At 38.1% G+C, this 16,009-nt stretch overlaps 1 protein-coding gene across 1 annotated transcript in view; it reads left to right on the top strand.

The window, feature by feature from the left end:
• prkd3 (protein kinase D3) overlaps positions 1-3,191 on the top strand; it is a 47,770-nt gene extending 44,579 nt beyond the window's left edge. The window contains exons 18-20 of the mRNA XM_028000829.1: positions 138-405; positions 1,487-1,572; positions 1,682-3,191. Of these exons, the coding sequence (XP_027856630.1) occupies positions 138-405; positions 1,487-1,572; positions 1,682-1,855 (528 nt within the window). The 3' untranslated portion in view covers positions 1,856-3,191. The remainder of the gene's footprint in view (positions 1-137; positions 406-1,486; positions 1,573-1,681) is intronic.
• Positions 3,192-16,009: the final 12,818 nt, after the last annotated feature.

Below are 16,009 nucleotides of genomic sequence, written 5' to 3'. Positions count from 1 at the left end.
AAAATGAGCTGTTTCATTTTTCCCAAAAACCCTAGGAAAGTATTTAGAGTACATGTCACCATAAACTCTAAAATACATACAAATTAGATAAAAATGTGTCAGCATATGTGTGCTGATGGTGCATGTTGTTTTTTTAGGTAAAGCTGTGTGATTTCGGCTTTGCACGCATCATTGGTGAGAAGTCGTTCCGGCGGTCAGTTGTTGGCACCCCGGCTTACCTGGCTCCAGAGGTGCTGCGGAGCAAAGGCTACAACAGATCCTTAGACATGTGGTCAGTGGGAGTCATCATCTACGTCAGCTTAAGCGGGACCTTCCCTTTTAACGAGGACGAAGACATTAACGATCAGATCCAGAACGCCGCCTTCATGTACCCCCCGACACCCTGGAAGGACATCTCTGCTGAGGGTAGGAAGACAAAGAGCAGTCTTGTTCTTTCGCTCTCTCCCTTTCTGTTGGAATTTACCAAAGCTTAATTTATTCTGGTCTTCACCTCTGTAAATAGTTGCTAGCCTGGTTGCACCTGTATTCTAGTGTCAAACTGAAATTCAGATGAACTATCCCTCCCCACCTACATGTCTGGGTCAGCTCAACTTTTTAAAGCTCGACTTTCAATGTCTGCGGTTGAGATGAATCACTTTCATTTCTTCTCAACTGTCCAAGATGTAACTCCTCCCACGTACAGTTCACAACCCAAGATGATGCTAACATCAGGTTCTTACTTTTATCTCTACATGTCCCTGTAAAGGTCACAAAACCTTGTAAACTATGTGTGAAAATGTTTGTTTAGCATCAAATATTACATGATTCTAATGTATGTGCAGTGACTATAAAAAGTATTTATAGCACTTTGATTTTTTTTTTTTTTTTTTTCACATCTATCGCACTACAACCACAAGCTTAAACGTTTTTTGATGACATTTATCACAAGGCATTTTATAATTGTGAAAATGAAGGTAAACGATTCATACTAAAAAGTGTGGAAAATTAAAAATTGACTATGGAACCGTTTTTCTTAACATATTTTTATATTATCTTAAAGGTAAAAGTCTATATTTTATGAAAATTAAAGTAATGAACAATTGAAATGAACAATAATAAAACCAGGATAGGCAATTGTTTTTGACTCAAGTGCCCATTAAGTCATAAAAAATGCTGGAAAATCTTATCAGATTGAGTCATAAAAATTATGAGATTTTTTAATTCAAATATTTTAAGAGCCCTGGACATCACTCCATCTCCACCTGTAACAAATCAAGTCTTTTTCCTAATAAGATATTTCTTGAATGCAGATGTACCAGATGTTTTTTAGGTTTTTTTTAATTAATACCAGAAATTCTGGTATTTGATTCCCAAGTATCCTTTTGTTTCCACTCAACATAAAATCCTAATAAAATACACTTCTGTTTGTGGTTCCACTGTGAAAATATTCAGGTGTGAATTCTTTTGCAATATGTTTAAGTCTGATCAATTTGTGTTTCTGCCACAGCCACAGACCTGATCAACAATCTTCTCCAAGTCAAAATGAGGAAGAGGTACAGCGTGGACAAGTGTCTGAGCCATCCCTGGTTACAGGTGACACAATTTCCTTTTTTTCTTTCATCTAAACAACCATGTCACAAAGTTGCCAGACTGATGGGTTATAATACCTCAACAGAGCTTTAAATCTGAGCGTGTTTTCCAGGATTACCAAACATGGCTGGACCTCAGGGACTTCGAAACGCGGCGAGGTGAGCGCTACATCACCCACGAGAGTGACGACGCGCGCTGGGAGGAGTACGCAGACGAGCACAACCTCCCGTACCCCAAGCACTTCATCATGGCTCCCAACCTGGATGACATGGATGAGGACCCCTAGTGGTGAATGAGCTTTACTGCATTGTGTATCCACATGAAGGAAAGAAGACTTTTTGGAAGCAAAAAAACAAAAGTTTTTGGAGTGGCAGGTTTTCCCTCCAGAACTGTTTGTTGTGGAAACAGAGCAAAGCTGACCGAGTGGATGGCTTCACATCAGGAGCTTTTAGATTGGGAAAAACCCAAATTACTTTGTAGCACGATGAGGAGGCTAAGATGCGTATCACAGAAGCGCATTAAACGACTGTCAGCAAAGAGGACTGTCCTCTCTTCCTTATTGTAAAATTTGTTAAACATTCCCTGGATTTGCCTGATTTTGGTTGCTTTCTACAAGACAAGCTCAAGCCCAAAATTCAACCTGATATGTAATAGGGCTAACGAATCTTCATTATGGACAGCGGTCTTGATGTAAGAGAGGAGATGACCAAAAGCCTTACATCAGGAGTAAAAGGCACCTTTCACAAGGGAGTAACAGTCTGAGAATGAGCTCTCTCCAGAGCTGTTTGTCCTTCGGCATGAACTGGAACCATGACCTGCATATGTTTGTTCTGTCATGTATTTTACTAATTATTGTAGGTTATTGCACTATTCAACTATGAAGAATAGCAACTGAATAGAAACACTATTCGCTGCTAGAGAAAGCAAACGTGTTTTTTTTTTACATTTCCAGTGTGTGCATAGTGTCGAAGCAATCAGCGGAAAGTCTTTGCAGCTCACATGGATTTAGCTGCAGGTATTATCAGTGTTTTCAGGTCTAACAGTGGCAGCTAATAGTGTGAAAGCGTGATCAACCTTCCCCTGCAGAAAAAAAGGTCTGAAAATTGGTTACAAATGTCGTTCCAAACTGTTTTATTTATTCAACATTGTGAATTTCTTTGTGCAAACCGGAAACCACAAAGATGAGTTTAAGACAAGCTCCCATGTTTCTGCATCCTCTTTCTCTCCTTTTTGAACTTTTTTTTTTTTTTTTTTTTTGCAAATTCTGGAAAAGACTTTTTGCTGCTCAGCAGGCATCTGTAGATATCTGAATAAAGTTTCCAGAGGCCTAATTTATTATCCTCTCTGGAGCATTTCTACAATGTGTTTCGCAAAATTCTAAAAATTCCACAGAATAGAAATAAAACTGGGTATAATCAGAGCTAAATTCAGGAATTTATAGCCTGGTTTTGTACTTTTTGCTCTGTTTGAGTGGTTTGGGAGAATGTTCCAGTTTCTCTGTCATTTTTCCATTTTTTCTTTTTTTTGTTGCCACTGGATTGGCAGGTGTCTGTGTTTTGTATATTTCAGTACTTACCTGATGAAATAAAACAAACAATAAAATCACTTTGTTCTTAATTAAAGCAAATCAAACCATGCATATTCAGTAACCAACTGGAGTTTGAACTATGTTGTTAGAGTCTTCATGTTGTGGTTTCTGACAGTAGAGCCCATTTTCAGGGGCTGGATGCGATTGTTGCGCCACAGCGAGCAAGCAGTCAGCAGAGCCAGCTGCTCGCCACAGAGGAGTAATGACAGCAAAAGAGATCTGATAGGAGAAGAAGGGGGTTTGAGGAAGTCTTTGAAATCATTCGCTATTAAAGAAAATTCCAATAAGTGTTGTTTAAAATGCCTTGTTTGCCAACTAATTTTGAATGAACTCATTGTTTAGGGATGCAATTTCTGATCATTCTACAACGGAACTAAACTAGAACTGCAATTAATAGTTTTTTAATCGGATCAGAAACCTTTTATTTCCCATTAATGTAGAATTGTAAAAAAAAAAAACAAAAAAAAAACTAGATTTTTTCTTCTTTCATAAAAGTTTATTTTTTCTTTATTCTAAAATTAAATGTTAAAATAACTTTTTCTTGATTTAATTATGGAACAAAGTTTTTCTATGGTAAGTATTTATCAGAAACTGAAACACTGGTTTTTTTATGCTCTAACCATAAAAAATGAAATGTAAAAAGGACGAGCTTTACGCTACTAAAGCCTCATAGCATAACAGACCTCACAGTTGCACAGCTCAACACCTGGGACAGAAATGTTTTCACATCTTTTTAAATGTGTTTCAACAGAGATATAACTCACAATATGACAGCAACATTAATGCACAATCCAGGCGTTCATGCGGCGTCAATTCTTCTATGTGGCTACTCTGATCAACCAAAAAGAGTAAGGGATGATGACAAAAACACTTAAGAATCATTAATTCAACAGGGACTGTTAGAAGTGCCAGTAAGTGTGGGCCCAGTCAATTATTTCTTCATGGGATTTAAAAGCAATCAATACTTAAATCCTTTTGACACTTCTTCATCAGAGTTGCATATTTGCAGATTTTTATTTCATATTTTGAGACTAACATGTGAAAATAGGTTGAATGTTAGGAAAGGTAGATGAGATGGATCTCTTTTCTGATTAAACAGAGGTGTAGAGGTTCATCATACTTTTGAGTAGAAGTAGTGCTTTAACATTATATATAATCTACTTCAAAGCCAAAACCAAACAATTTGCATCTAGAAAGCATATAAACTTCTCAGCATAACATGACAAATTTTATCACTTTGAAGAGTTGCATTTAATTTCTTTAAGTGTAAATTATAACTGCAGATATTGCTTTTAGCTTTCAACATAAAGTAACTGTACAAAGTTATCTGTTTACAAATTTAAACTATTTGTGGTTGAAAAATACAAACATAGTTAATAATCTGCATAATAATCAATTTGAACTACTATTGCAGTTTTTACAAGGAATTTGGTGTAAATTATAACAGTACCTATCCTGTTTGAATTCAATTTAATTTTGGGGTAGCGTCTTAACTTCCAAATGACCCCGTCCCACCCAATAATCAACATTCTTTCCAGACCGCAGCTTTATAAGGAGGTGCTTTACTATGAGAGTGTTTACACACACCAGCCCAGATGGCAAGCAAATTCTTATAACTGTGATTACAAAATTTTCATTTGAAACGTTTGTCTCTTTTGATGTATGTATTATAACATATGTTGATTTTTTTTTTCCTTTTTTCAAATTTCAAGTAAGAATCTTGTATTCAGGGGTCATGTTTGCACAGAACACATGTTCCGGTGTTTTATAGTATGTTTCGGGAAGGACACAGTTCTGTTTGCTACCAGAAGGTGTCACTCTATGTTGTTTTTTTTCAATGCATATGTAGTAGAAACAGTATAAAAACGGAGACAATTTGGTCCAATTGAATATTTCAGAATGTTTCCTATGCATACATTTAAATATCAGAGTGTTACCAGCCCCATAAAATATGTCTTCTTTTAATTCACCAAATAATACATCTTCCAACATCACATATATAAAGACTAAAAGATGAGAATAGAAGGATCAGGAAGTGACCTTTATTCTGTCCCCTCATCTTGAGGTCTGGGTATATTTGTTGAGCAGCTTTGCTTGGTAGATTCTCGGCAGGTTTCATGTCAGGACACACAGAAATCTTAGGGAGGTCTGTGTTGTGCCCCCTTATCCTCCCAGCCTTCCTCCATATCCACCTTTTCCCTCCTTCCCTATATGTTTGATATCCATTGGCTGCAGACCAAACAAGCAAACAAACAGAACAACAAAAAAAAAGCCATCAATCAGACAAGGTTGGCCTGGGCTGGAGGGATGAGATGGGGAGAGATCTTGTTTGCTCTGCAGGCCAGTTCCATTTCACTGTGATGCCAGAGGAGGCCCCCCAGGACATGGCTATCCCCACACTTGTGTTTGACTTCCAGGGGGGATCAAGGCAGTCCTCAGTCCACACTGACACATCATCTTCTGACCCAACGGGATGCCGGCTGCAGCCACAGGCCCCGTAGCCTTTACCCAAGCTGGTCCATTTCTGTTCTGTTTGAGAGACTTGTTGGTGTGCCATTTAACAGGTGACCTTTTAACTTCATAAGGCTGTCCATTAGCCATGGTCTGGAAACTGAGAGTCATTAAATTAACTGACTTCAATGTAAATCTTGAAATTAATTAGCAATGTAACATTTTCTTGTGTAAAGTCTATACTATCACGTAATGTTGTCAATGTACACAATGTGCATTTGTTGGCCTTGTCATGAATGAGCATTTCTCCTTCCCTTTGCTACGGGCTGATTATGTAGTGCCAAAGTGTTCACGCCCCTTGAATCTGTTGAGAAAAGCATTCCACAAACTCAGCCTTTGTGGAGGAGTTGCAAGAAGACAGGCAGTGGTAATAGAAAGCTACAAGAAGCTTGTCTGCCACAAGCTATTCTGAAGACTAGACAAACATGTGGAGGATGTTACTCTGGTCAGATGAGAGCAAAATGAAACTTTTTGGTCTACATGTAAATATGTGTCAGAAAGGAAAACACTAAACACACTATTCGCATGAGGAAACATGCTGTTGAAAGTAATATTTTTATCTTCAACAGAGACTGGAAAGTTGGATGGAGTTGAATACAGAAGAAGACTCGAAACTGGGGCAGAGGCTCAACTTCTGCATGAAACATACAACCAGAGTTCAGAAGAATGATGTAAGTCGGTGTGTATTCATCCAGTTGTTAATTTTTGGGATACCCTCCACAGAATGTGACAGGACTTCGGTGTTGTCTTAAGAAAGACCAAAAATGAGAAACTTTAGATGTGTAAAGTGAGTGATGACATACCCCAGAAGATTTGTTATTGTGGTGAAAGGTGGCTCTGCAAGATAGTTAAAACATTTTTCAGTCACAGAAAACACTGGAAAAATATACTTTTCGTTCCTCTTCAAAATGATGCTGTAATATTGTAATGCGACAACAACAAAAAACAACTTCTTGTACCCTCTTGTACGATACTCTTCACTCCTCTGTTCATTGCTCTCCAGATGCATCAGCAGTAAGACTTCACACTCAGGAAGCTTTGAAGAGCAAAATAAAACAGTGGTAATGAGAAAATAAAAAAGGCCATTGTTATTTCCCCCTAATTCTGTGTCTGTTATATTGTAGTAGTATTTAGCTTTTTTTCTTTTTAATCATGTATAGCACTCTGTAGTTGCAGAAATGTTCCACGCAAATAAAATTACATTGCCTTCAAAGTTTATGTTTTTGGTCCAACATTATTATAATAAGAAACATTTATAAATGAGATGGCTCAACTTTCCAGACTTTCCTGTGGACAAAAAAATGAGAGCTCAGTGTGTGGCGGAGCATCTTCTGTTTCACTTAGAGATAGAAACTAAAGCTTTGAATTGTTTCCTGGTCTCTGTAAAATGCAGATGGGGTACATAGGTGCGTGTTTGACTTCTTGACTCCAGCTGTGCCTTGAAATTTCTCCTAACCCATCCCACCGACCGGTTGCTGTGTGATTCGCCCTGCATGCCTGTTGCAAATCACCCAGGCACAATACGCAACCCTCCTTCTCCACCCTCTCCTCCTAAAATGGTCGGTCATTGAACTCTCAGGCAAGTGGCAATATTTGCTCACCTGAAACACACACATTTTGCCAATTGGAGCAGGGGTGGGCTCTGAGGCTGGGGAAGGGCTCCACAGTGCAGCTGTGGCCCCAGAAAAAGACCAAGTCAGGAAGTTTTCTAACTGCCTGTAGAGGTGGGGGGCACTCTCTTGCCACTGACCTATTGTATCTTGAAGGAGGCAGGGATAGTATTTGTTCAAAGCTGCAGGAGGCTGATGAGGTGCTAATCTGCTGAGAGGCTGTGTCGTTGGACCCCAGTTCCCAATGGCCTGTTAGCTGTCGGGGCCCTGTAAAGGAGGCACAATTTATGGGCCCCAGCCCAGGACTCAGCCGTCAGAGTCCACGGGTAAGCAAACACAGATTGGACACTTATGCTGTTGCTCTGGAAGGGCAGGCTTTAACACCGGGCTCCTGGGGTGACACGTAGGCAGCGCCTCCTCATGACTCTCCCACCCCACCTCCCTCTGCTCCTCTGTAAACACGACAAATTAGCCATCTGCATATGGATGGGCTCTCAGGCCATGCAGGGAGAAGGATGACAGTTCAAGTTATCCACTCTGCCGTAATGCAGACCAGAAATACATTTTCATTTGTCTCTCTCTCATGTGTGCGAAAAAAAAGCAACAGATGTCAAGGTAGGTAAGATGTTTTTGGTATTCTGTGAACTGAAATGAAAGTGCAGGAGCATTTCAGCTGGGTTCAGGAGTCAGAGGTAATCCCAAACTTGAATTTCCCCCTCAGTCTCGAATGCAGATAAGACAGCAGCAGATGTGACCCTGCCTCACTCGCTGCCTCTGAGGCTGATGGGAAAACAAAAGGCAACGTGGAGCACTTTGAGATGACAAGAGATGTGTGCTTTTTGTCAAGGTGGTTATTCCAATCCACCATATTGAACTCGCTGCAATCTCTCGCACCCCATTAACTAAATCAAAATAAGATTAGGGTTGCTGAATAATTATTCTGTCATGGAGAGGATGCCACCATTTGTCCCTGTCCCCAGAGACACTCAGCATTATAAAGACTATTACTGATTCACAACTTTTTAATCATGAGGCCCGGTTTGCTCTCTTGTCCGCTCAGACAGAATCTGACAGCGTGGTGGCCGTGTGTGAATGGCAATAGCTCATCATGGATTATTGGGTGGGCTTGATTGTAGTGATATTTAGCCACAGAGCTTCCCATGGGAGCCTGGCTCTTTAATTAACATAGCACCACTGCCCTCCCCTTCGGTTTTTAATTGCCTTCAGTCTGCGATTAAATGTGTATTGACTCTGCAGTTGGTCCACCAATGAATAACAATGTGCTGATTTGATGATATTAAACCTTCTTGCTTCAATACACATCCCTGTGGTTCTGAGAAAGTTTTAGACATCACAAGGCGTCAGAGCAAGTGACTTGGGTCACATAGTATACATTGGGTGTCTTATTTAGAGCTGCTTTAAAATCAGATAGATGTTTGAAGTAGATTTGTTTCAGACAGATTCAAGCAGAAAGTGCTTAAAAAAATAAATTTCATGGATTTGCTTTGATGTTCATCTTTTACTTTGTGGTCCTCCTATCCATGAAAAGAATCAAAAGTTTTAAAGTGGTCATATTTCTACCCACTTTACTGTTTTGCGGTGGTTTAGATTATAAGTTCAACCATTATACAGAACTACTAATACAAAGAATTACTACTCGACTGTAACTGTGGTGGAGTTTGTTTTTGTTTTTAACTTGGCCACTTTGTTCAATTTTTACTCATTGATGCATCATCATTCATTTGGTGCATCTTGATTCCAGTTTCTCAGCCAGGCTGTTTTATCTTTGATAAGTGTTATGGATTCTGGGTGAGTGGTGTCTGGTAAGAACGTCTCTAAAATTTAGAAAAGTTACAGTTGAAGCCAGATGTACATGTATGCTGAATAAAAATACACAAACCCATTTTTTCTCACTTTCTGAAGTTGAATTAGAGCAAACGTTTCTTGTTTTAGTCTAGGTAGAATGATCAAGATTATTTCTATTTGCTAAATGCCAGAAAACGTGGCATAAACGTGTTTTTTTTTTTCTTTTATAGAAATTTTTGGTAACTTTCCTTAACTTGAACGGTTTACATACATTTAGTCAGTATCAGGGATAACTGCTTTTTTCAAATGTATGATTTGGGTCAAACCTTTTAGGTTTCCTTTCATAAGCCTCTGACAATAGTTTGCTGGAGTTCTGTCTCATTCTTCCAGACAGAACTTGTGTAACTGTGCCTCACTCGCACACACCTTATCACAACTTCTCCATAACTCTGAGATCAGGACTTTGTAATGGCCACGGCCACTTTGTAACCACCTTGACTGCTAGCTTAGGGTTATTGAAAGACCAATCTGTGCCCAAGCTTTTACTCCCTGGCTGATGTTGCTTCAATATTTCTACGTATTATTCTTTTACTTATGATGAATCTAATTTATGAAGTGTACTAGGTCCTCCTGTAGCAACAAATTAAAAAGTTAAATCAAATGTAAAAAGTCAGACCAGAGGATTTTTAGTTCCATTTAGCTTAATATTTTGGTTGAAATGGTTAGAATGGTAAAAAAAAAAAAGCCTCATGTGGGGATTGTTTTGACCCACATCATGTTGTGGGACAAAAAAGCCCCACAAAATGATACGGCCACCCCCATGCCTAGTGTTATAAAACAATATCTCAACCTTTAAAATTGAACAGTGCACTTTTGACTTCACCATCAGAAAAAAAAAAATAAAGTATGACACCAGTGCAACCTATGCATGCCCTCACACTTAAACTCACAGGTGAGAACATTATTCAGAGACGCAAGTAATTGGGCTGTGATAGCTCTGACAGAGCTACACAGATCTGCAGCTCAAATGAAACAATGCTTTGACACAACTATTACACCGAAACAAATGTTCTTTGAACCAACTTAAAAAAATACTCTAATTTGTTTTGCTGAATTATTCAAATCAGATGTATAGCTTGAGCAAAACTAATAAAATCAGCTGTAACAAATTAGAGCACTTTTTAAAAGTCAGTTCAAATATTCATGTTTTACAGTGTAATTGTATATACCACAAACTGGCTTTGATAGAAGGCTGGCAGGAGTAAAGCCATTGTAGAAAGAAAGTTATATAGCATCTCATTGAAAGTTTGCTACAAACCGTGAAGGGGAATATTGCAAAGATGACAAAAGTTGAGCTTTCTGATCTTCATTCAAAATGCCAAGCATGAACAACTATGCCTGCACATCACCCTTATCACACCATTCCTGCAGCAGATTGGAGTGATGATCATGCTTTGAGGATGATTTTCTTCACCATGGATGGGAAAGTTGGTCAGAGTTGATGGGAGGATGGATACAGCAAAATACAGACAAAATGTAAAGCAAAACTGTGGCTGTAAACACATTGTTGTGTGAAAGTATTGGGTCACACAACAATACATAAGTACATTCATAAGTTGTATGAAGCTGAGGCATTACGAAAGTCTTTAAGCTAGTTATTGATCAAACTCTCTGAATATTTGGTTATATATTTGGTAGGGGAGAGTCACCAAGCAGGGAACTAATATTTTCTGCGTATCAGTGAGAAAAAGAACATGAAGAAATATGCTACAAAACTCTATGAAGTTATTTAAATCTGCTTTAGATGTCAGTGACAGAGTTGCATAGTTCGGTGTCATCTAATCTGTGCATCTCTCATGATCCAACCTTCTTCAGTCTACTCCTGTGGTCTAACAGATAAACTGTCACCTTGTTTGATAGATGGAGAGCAGCAGTCAACACTGATCCCTTACCATGACAAGGGAGAAGTATTGAATCTGCAATGCCTTGGATACAGTCAACATAAAACATATCAAATGACATTCCTCCCCGCATTCCTCTCAATATCAAAAGGTGCTTATTTGAGGATATCCTTAGTGCGTTTACGCCTGTGTTTGCATCCCGACCCACTGGGGCAACCGCAATAACTTTGGACTCCCTCCCACTGCCCCTCACTGCAATGAGTACTCTCGTTTTTTTGTTTTTTTTTGACCTACTGGGTTGTGTGCCTTCCCAGTCCGGACGCTTTTCAGATTCATTTCCAGGTAAACACGGTGTGGCCAACCGCAAACCTGCAGCCAACAGGCGTTGTCACAGCTGTGGCAGATAATGGCAAGTCCAAACTGCAGCCAAGCTCTGGAATGTTTACTGTCACCACAGGCAGGTTGGTTGGCAGTAAACATCTTTTTTTCCAGCACTTTCCAAAGGAAGGTTCTCTCATTATTAATTTTATTTTGACAAATTACTCGCTTAACCCCTCACACCATGATGCTTTGCGTGACCTTGTGTACGCGGGAGGAAAACAATGGCGTAAAAAGGGTCATTCTAAGTGGATCTTTTATTTTCGGTTGAAAAAAAGAGAAGTTAACACATTCTTGTCAACTACTTCTGGGTGTTCGAAGGAATACTCAAAGAGATCCGCCTTCCTTTCACAGAGCAGAAATCACCTTGTCTTCGCCTCCCAATTTTTCCCGAACCCAAGAAAACTTCATTGAGGGCTTTTGTTGCTGTAGGTGTTGCTCTTTTCGCTTATTTAACTGACTCATTAAACTTTCTACTCTTACTAGCTTTCCTCGTTGTAATCAAAGAAGTAATGACACCTGAATGTGTGAAATGTAACACCGGTCATTATAGAAGCTAACTGGTTAGGAAAGTGACAAATCTGACACAACAATCAGGCCTGAGCACTGACACCTTCAAGCAAGTCTGCATGGCTTAACATAATAATGAGAAAAATACATTAGGTGGTTTTTACTCCAACAAAAGGCCACCTTCAATTAATGCACTGTTTTATTCTCATACGCTTACAGAACTGTTATTTCTTTAACCTGTAGGGTCTGTGCTGTTAGAACAATGTTTGATTTGCAAAGTTGAAACCAAACAATGAGTGAAAAATGTTGGGCTAGTTTTTGAGTCAGAGAAGAGACAAGAAGGAGTCTCTGAACTTCAAAGGCCTGCCATTTTGAACTAGCAACCGGATCTCTTCACTAAACACTTCACTAAACCTCAACCTCCTCATTAAATATGAAAGAAGGTGATATGGTGAAATTACTCTGTATAATAATCTTAATGTTTTTGAGTTCACTCCAGGAACATGTTTGTTTACTTAAGATAGCTCTACCCTTTCATCAAGAAGTTAGCAGGATTACTACCTTGGTACAACAGTCACATTTTGACCAAAGAGTTAGTCTTAATGTTAATAGACATGCCAACTAGCTATACTGTATGTATTTCTATATAAATGTTTGTGCATTTCCCCCCATATTATTAGTGTTTTATAATTTTTAATATTATTTCACATTCCGAATTTTAAAAAACACTTTTTACTTCTACTGAATTTGTGTTAAAGTCAGATGGAAGGTAGCTCCTGAGTTTTAGTTGAGTTGTACAATGAATTTGGCTAAGAAAGACTGAACGACAGACAACAATCGGTAATCAAGAAACTTCCACCACTTTTGAATGAACATTGTGGAAGATGTGAGCTGATCTGGTGAAAAGCAAAACAGTGACTGAGAGACAGTCACCAATAATACAATTCTGTTTCTTTAATTCATATATTAGTCCTTTGGTAATTCGCTTTGTGTGTTATTCTTTTTTAACCTACTCTTTTTATAGCATTAACCTGAAACATTAGATACTTTCAGCTGCTTTTTTTGGTCTGGAAACCTAATCTGGTATTTTTTTCCTTTTTTAGGAAATACAAATAAAAGAGAACTTGTAAATTATATGATTCAAATCATTAATTTGACCCTATTGCTTTCATGAAAAGTAATACATGTCATGCAAGTTAATACGCTTGGGGTGGTGTATTAAAATCAAATGACAAAACTGAATTTCAGAAGTTTTGTGATGCTACTGTGGAGTTTGATTTAGTGGCTCATGTAACTCTGTGGCAAAAATGACCAAATTTGCTATCTTTCAGCATGTACTTGTGCCTTTCATAAAGTGTATTCTTTCTCATTTTAATATACCTTTACTGTCTTACTGATTCCTCCCTAAAGATGTAAACTTAGAATCATTTAAATATGAGCTTAGGACAAGGACAGGCATTCAAAAAACATAGCAATAAAGAACATAAAAATCATCTATCTGTTTCTTTATACATTTAAATAAAATGTTGCAACTCACTGAACCCTGTACTCAAGTCTAGTAAATGAATGATTAAAATATTATGGACTGTCTTTTTTGATGCAAACCTAAATTCCATTGCTTAATCACAACTTAATGATGGAGTGCGTTTAAAATCACCTCTTTTTACTGTAGCTCGTGGTGGCACAGGCTTGATCTTTTACTATTGCTGTCTACTTTTCTTTCAGATTAAAACAAACCGAATTTATAAAAGAACAATAATGTTTTTGCTTCTCGGGACACGCTTGCATTGAAAAACCAAACAATGAGCTGTGATCCAGTCAAATGAAAAGCAGCCTAAATACAGTCAAGTCAAACAAACAGAGGTTGAAGTTCTTCCAGTCCTAAAAATATTCAGGTCATCGTTTTTGCATCTCATGTGAAAAGTTCAGCAGTTCAGTTACAGTTCGGGGAATGACTAATATAAAAGCAAACATCAATCACAGAGAGAGGGAAATAAGAAATGCCAAACAGGGAGATGGAGCAACTGCAGGGTCCTGTGTGAGGATTTTTGTTTTTGGCTAAATCTAAAATGTGTCCTTCACCCCATGTGAGAGGACATTGGCAGGTTGATGATTAACCTGTTATTAGCAACGTGTCTCATTCGGGCACATTATGTCGTTAAAGGTCATGGAAAAGTTTTACTATACAAGTTTTGCGCAAGGAAAATATAAAACGTTCCCATTAAATACTTTTCCATACATGAATACCCGTTAAATAAACAGGTAATAGAATATTGTATTTTTTTACCCATGGGTAGATAATGTCATTTTGTAATTTTTTTTTCTTTCTTTCTCTCTTTAATAGATTCCTCGATTGTGTAACAAATGCAAACAGCTGTGTGCGTTCGTGCATTCACACACGATTGCGACCTATTTTGGTGAATTTACGCAAGCGAAAAATTGGCACGAACAAGGAACATTTTTTAAATTCAAAAATATGTACCAGTGCACATATTCTGCATAACGTTAAGCCTAACTATTTTATGGCCTCAGAAGACAAAAAAGCATGGAACATGTGCATTATCATCGTGTAAAAATCATACTAAAATCTTTACGCTTAAAGCGGATCTTGACGTTTGACAACAGCCAAATACAAAACAAGAAGCGGCAGATTTCTCCATCTCCTGTTCCCCGCCGGTGCAATCCCAAATCCTCAAACACAGGGAGCTTTTTTCTCATGATCTCATTTCCAAGTTAAGCAGACTGTGTTGGTCTCTCGTCAACACTACAGGTTTACTCGCTTTTACTAATGGGGGCTCTATGCTGATAGTTATGCTCTTGCGTAAATATGCAGTCAAATAGATGTACAACCACCGACACGTGGCTGACACCGCTCCGCAGTCTCACCTGGATGTTTGTTTCATACAAATACAGTACGGGCTGCGAGAATTAAGGGGCCCTTTAGCACTGCGGGCCTCCGGAGTCTTTCTGATGGAAGATTAACACATTAAGCAAACGTCCATTATTTAAAACCCCCCACACTAAGACCAATACAAACAGAAAATAGACTATTCAACTGCAGCCAACGGCCTGAAATTGCTCGGTTGTGATATATCCAATTGATTTCCTTTTAGGAAATAGAACGCCGCTTAATAATGTCTGAGGTTGGACACAAAGTATAGCGTATACTTTGTGTCAAATATAAAAATGTAAATTATTTTTCTGCATTCATCTAATGTCAAAAACTGAAATAAAATTCGCACAAAGTAGATTGATAAGCTGTGTGAATTTATGTGAAATAGTGAAGCCAGACGAAGTGTGTCATCCGACAGAGGGCGCTATAAAGCTGTATCTTTTTCATTAAAAACGATTTTAAAAATAATAACAATAAATTGAGTAATTCAGTGATTTGGGGAGAAATACAGAAATTTCTGGGATATATAAATAGATTTTTTTTTAATTATTATTATTTGACACATTCATTAAATTTTAAATCAAACATAAAACACTTTGGCCAAAGCCGTTTCTCTAAAAAAAAACGTACAAAAACAAATGTAATATTTTATTGCCATTCATGCAAACTATAAGTAAATTAGCAATATAACTTCAAAGCAACACATTTAGTTTCGAACAAGTACCTTTAAGGAAACAGCTGCGCAAAAATTTATATTATTATTATTATTATTATTTTTTACCTTTTTAAATTTCACCAAATTATTTAATTTTTAGGTTTCCTGTTTATAGATTTCACCCTCTCATGCATAACGCGTCCTCTTGGTTTATTTCTTTCTTTCTTTTTTGCGTTGCTGGTATAAAATAATCAACAGTTCTCATGCAGGTTGCCGCCTTAAATTCCTTAAACGGACCACAATAAAAAATGGATTATGATCTAAGCACAGCTGAAGTGGAATAAATCCGTTGGAGGATGTGCGTATAATGAAAAGCATCAAACATTCCTTTTTATACACCCCCCCACCCCCTTTTTTTTCTTACCCCTACAATAAGATTAGTTTATAATGAAGCTTTTCATATGAAACTGTTCTTTTCAGTGAGCGCAGGTGTACAATTGGGGGTGGAGAGGGGTGGAAAGAGGTGGAGGGGGAAGCTTGAGGAGTCTCACGCCTAGGTGCGAGCAGATTATTCAAATAGGGCCCAAG

This window comes from Xiphophorus couchianus, chromosome 19 (genome assembly GCF_001444195.1).
Source record: "Xiphophorus couchianus chromosome 19, X_couchianus-1.0, whole genome shotgun sequence".
In the NCBI taxonomy this organism is placed as follows: domain Eukaryota; kingdom Metazoa; phylum Chordata; class Actinopteri; order Cyprinodontiformes; family Poeciliidae; genus Xiphophorus; species Xiphophorus couchianus.
Note: the sequence above shows the minus strand (reverse complement) of the source record. Positions and strands in the feature narration are given on the sequence as shown.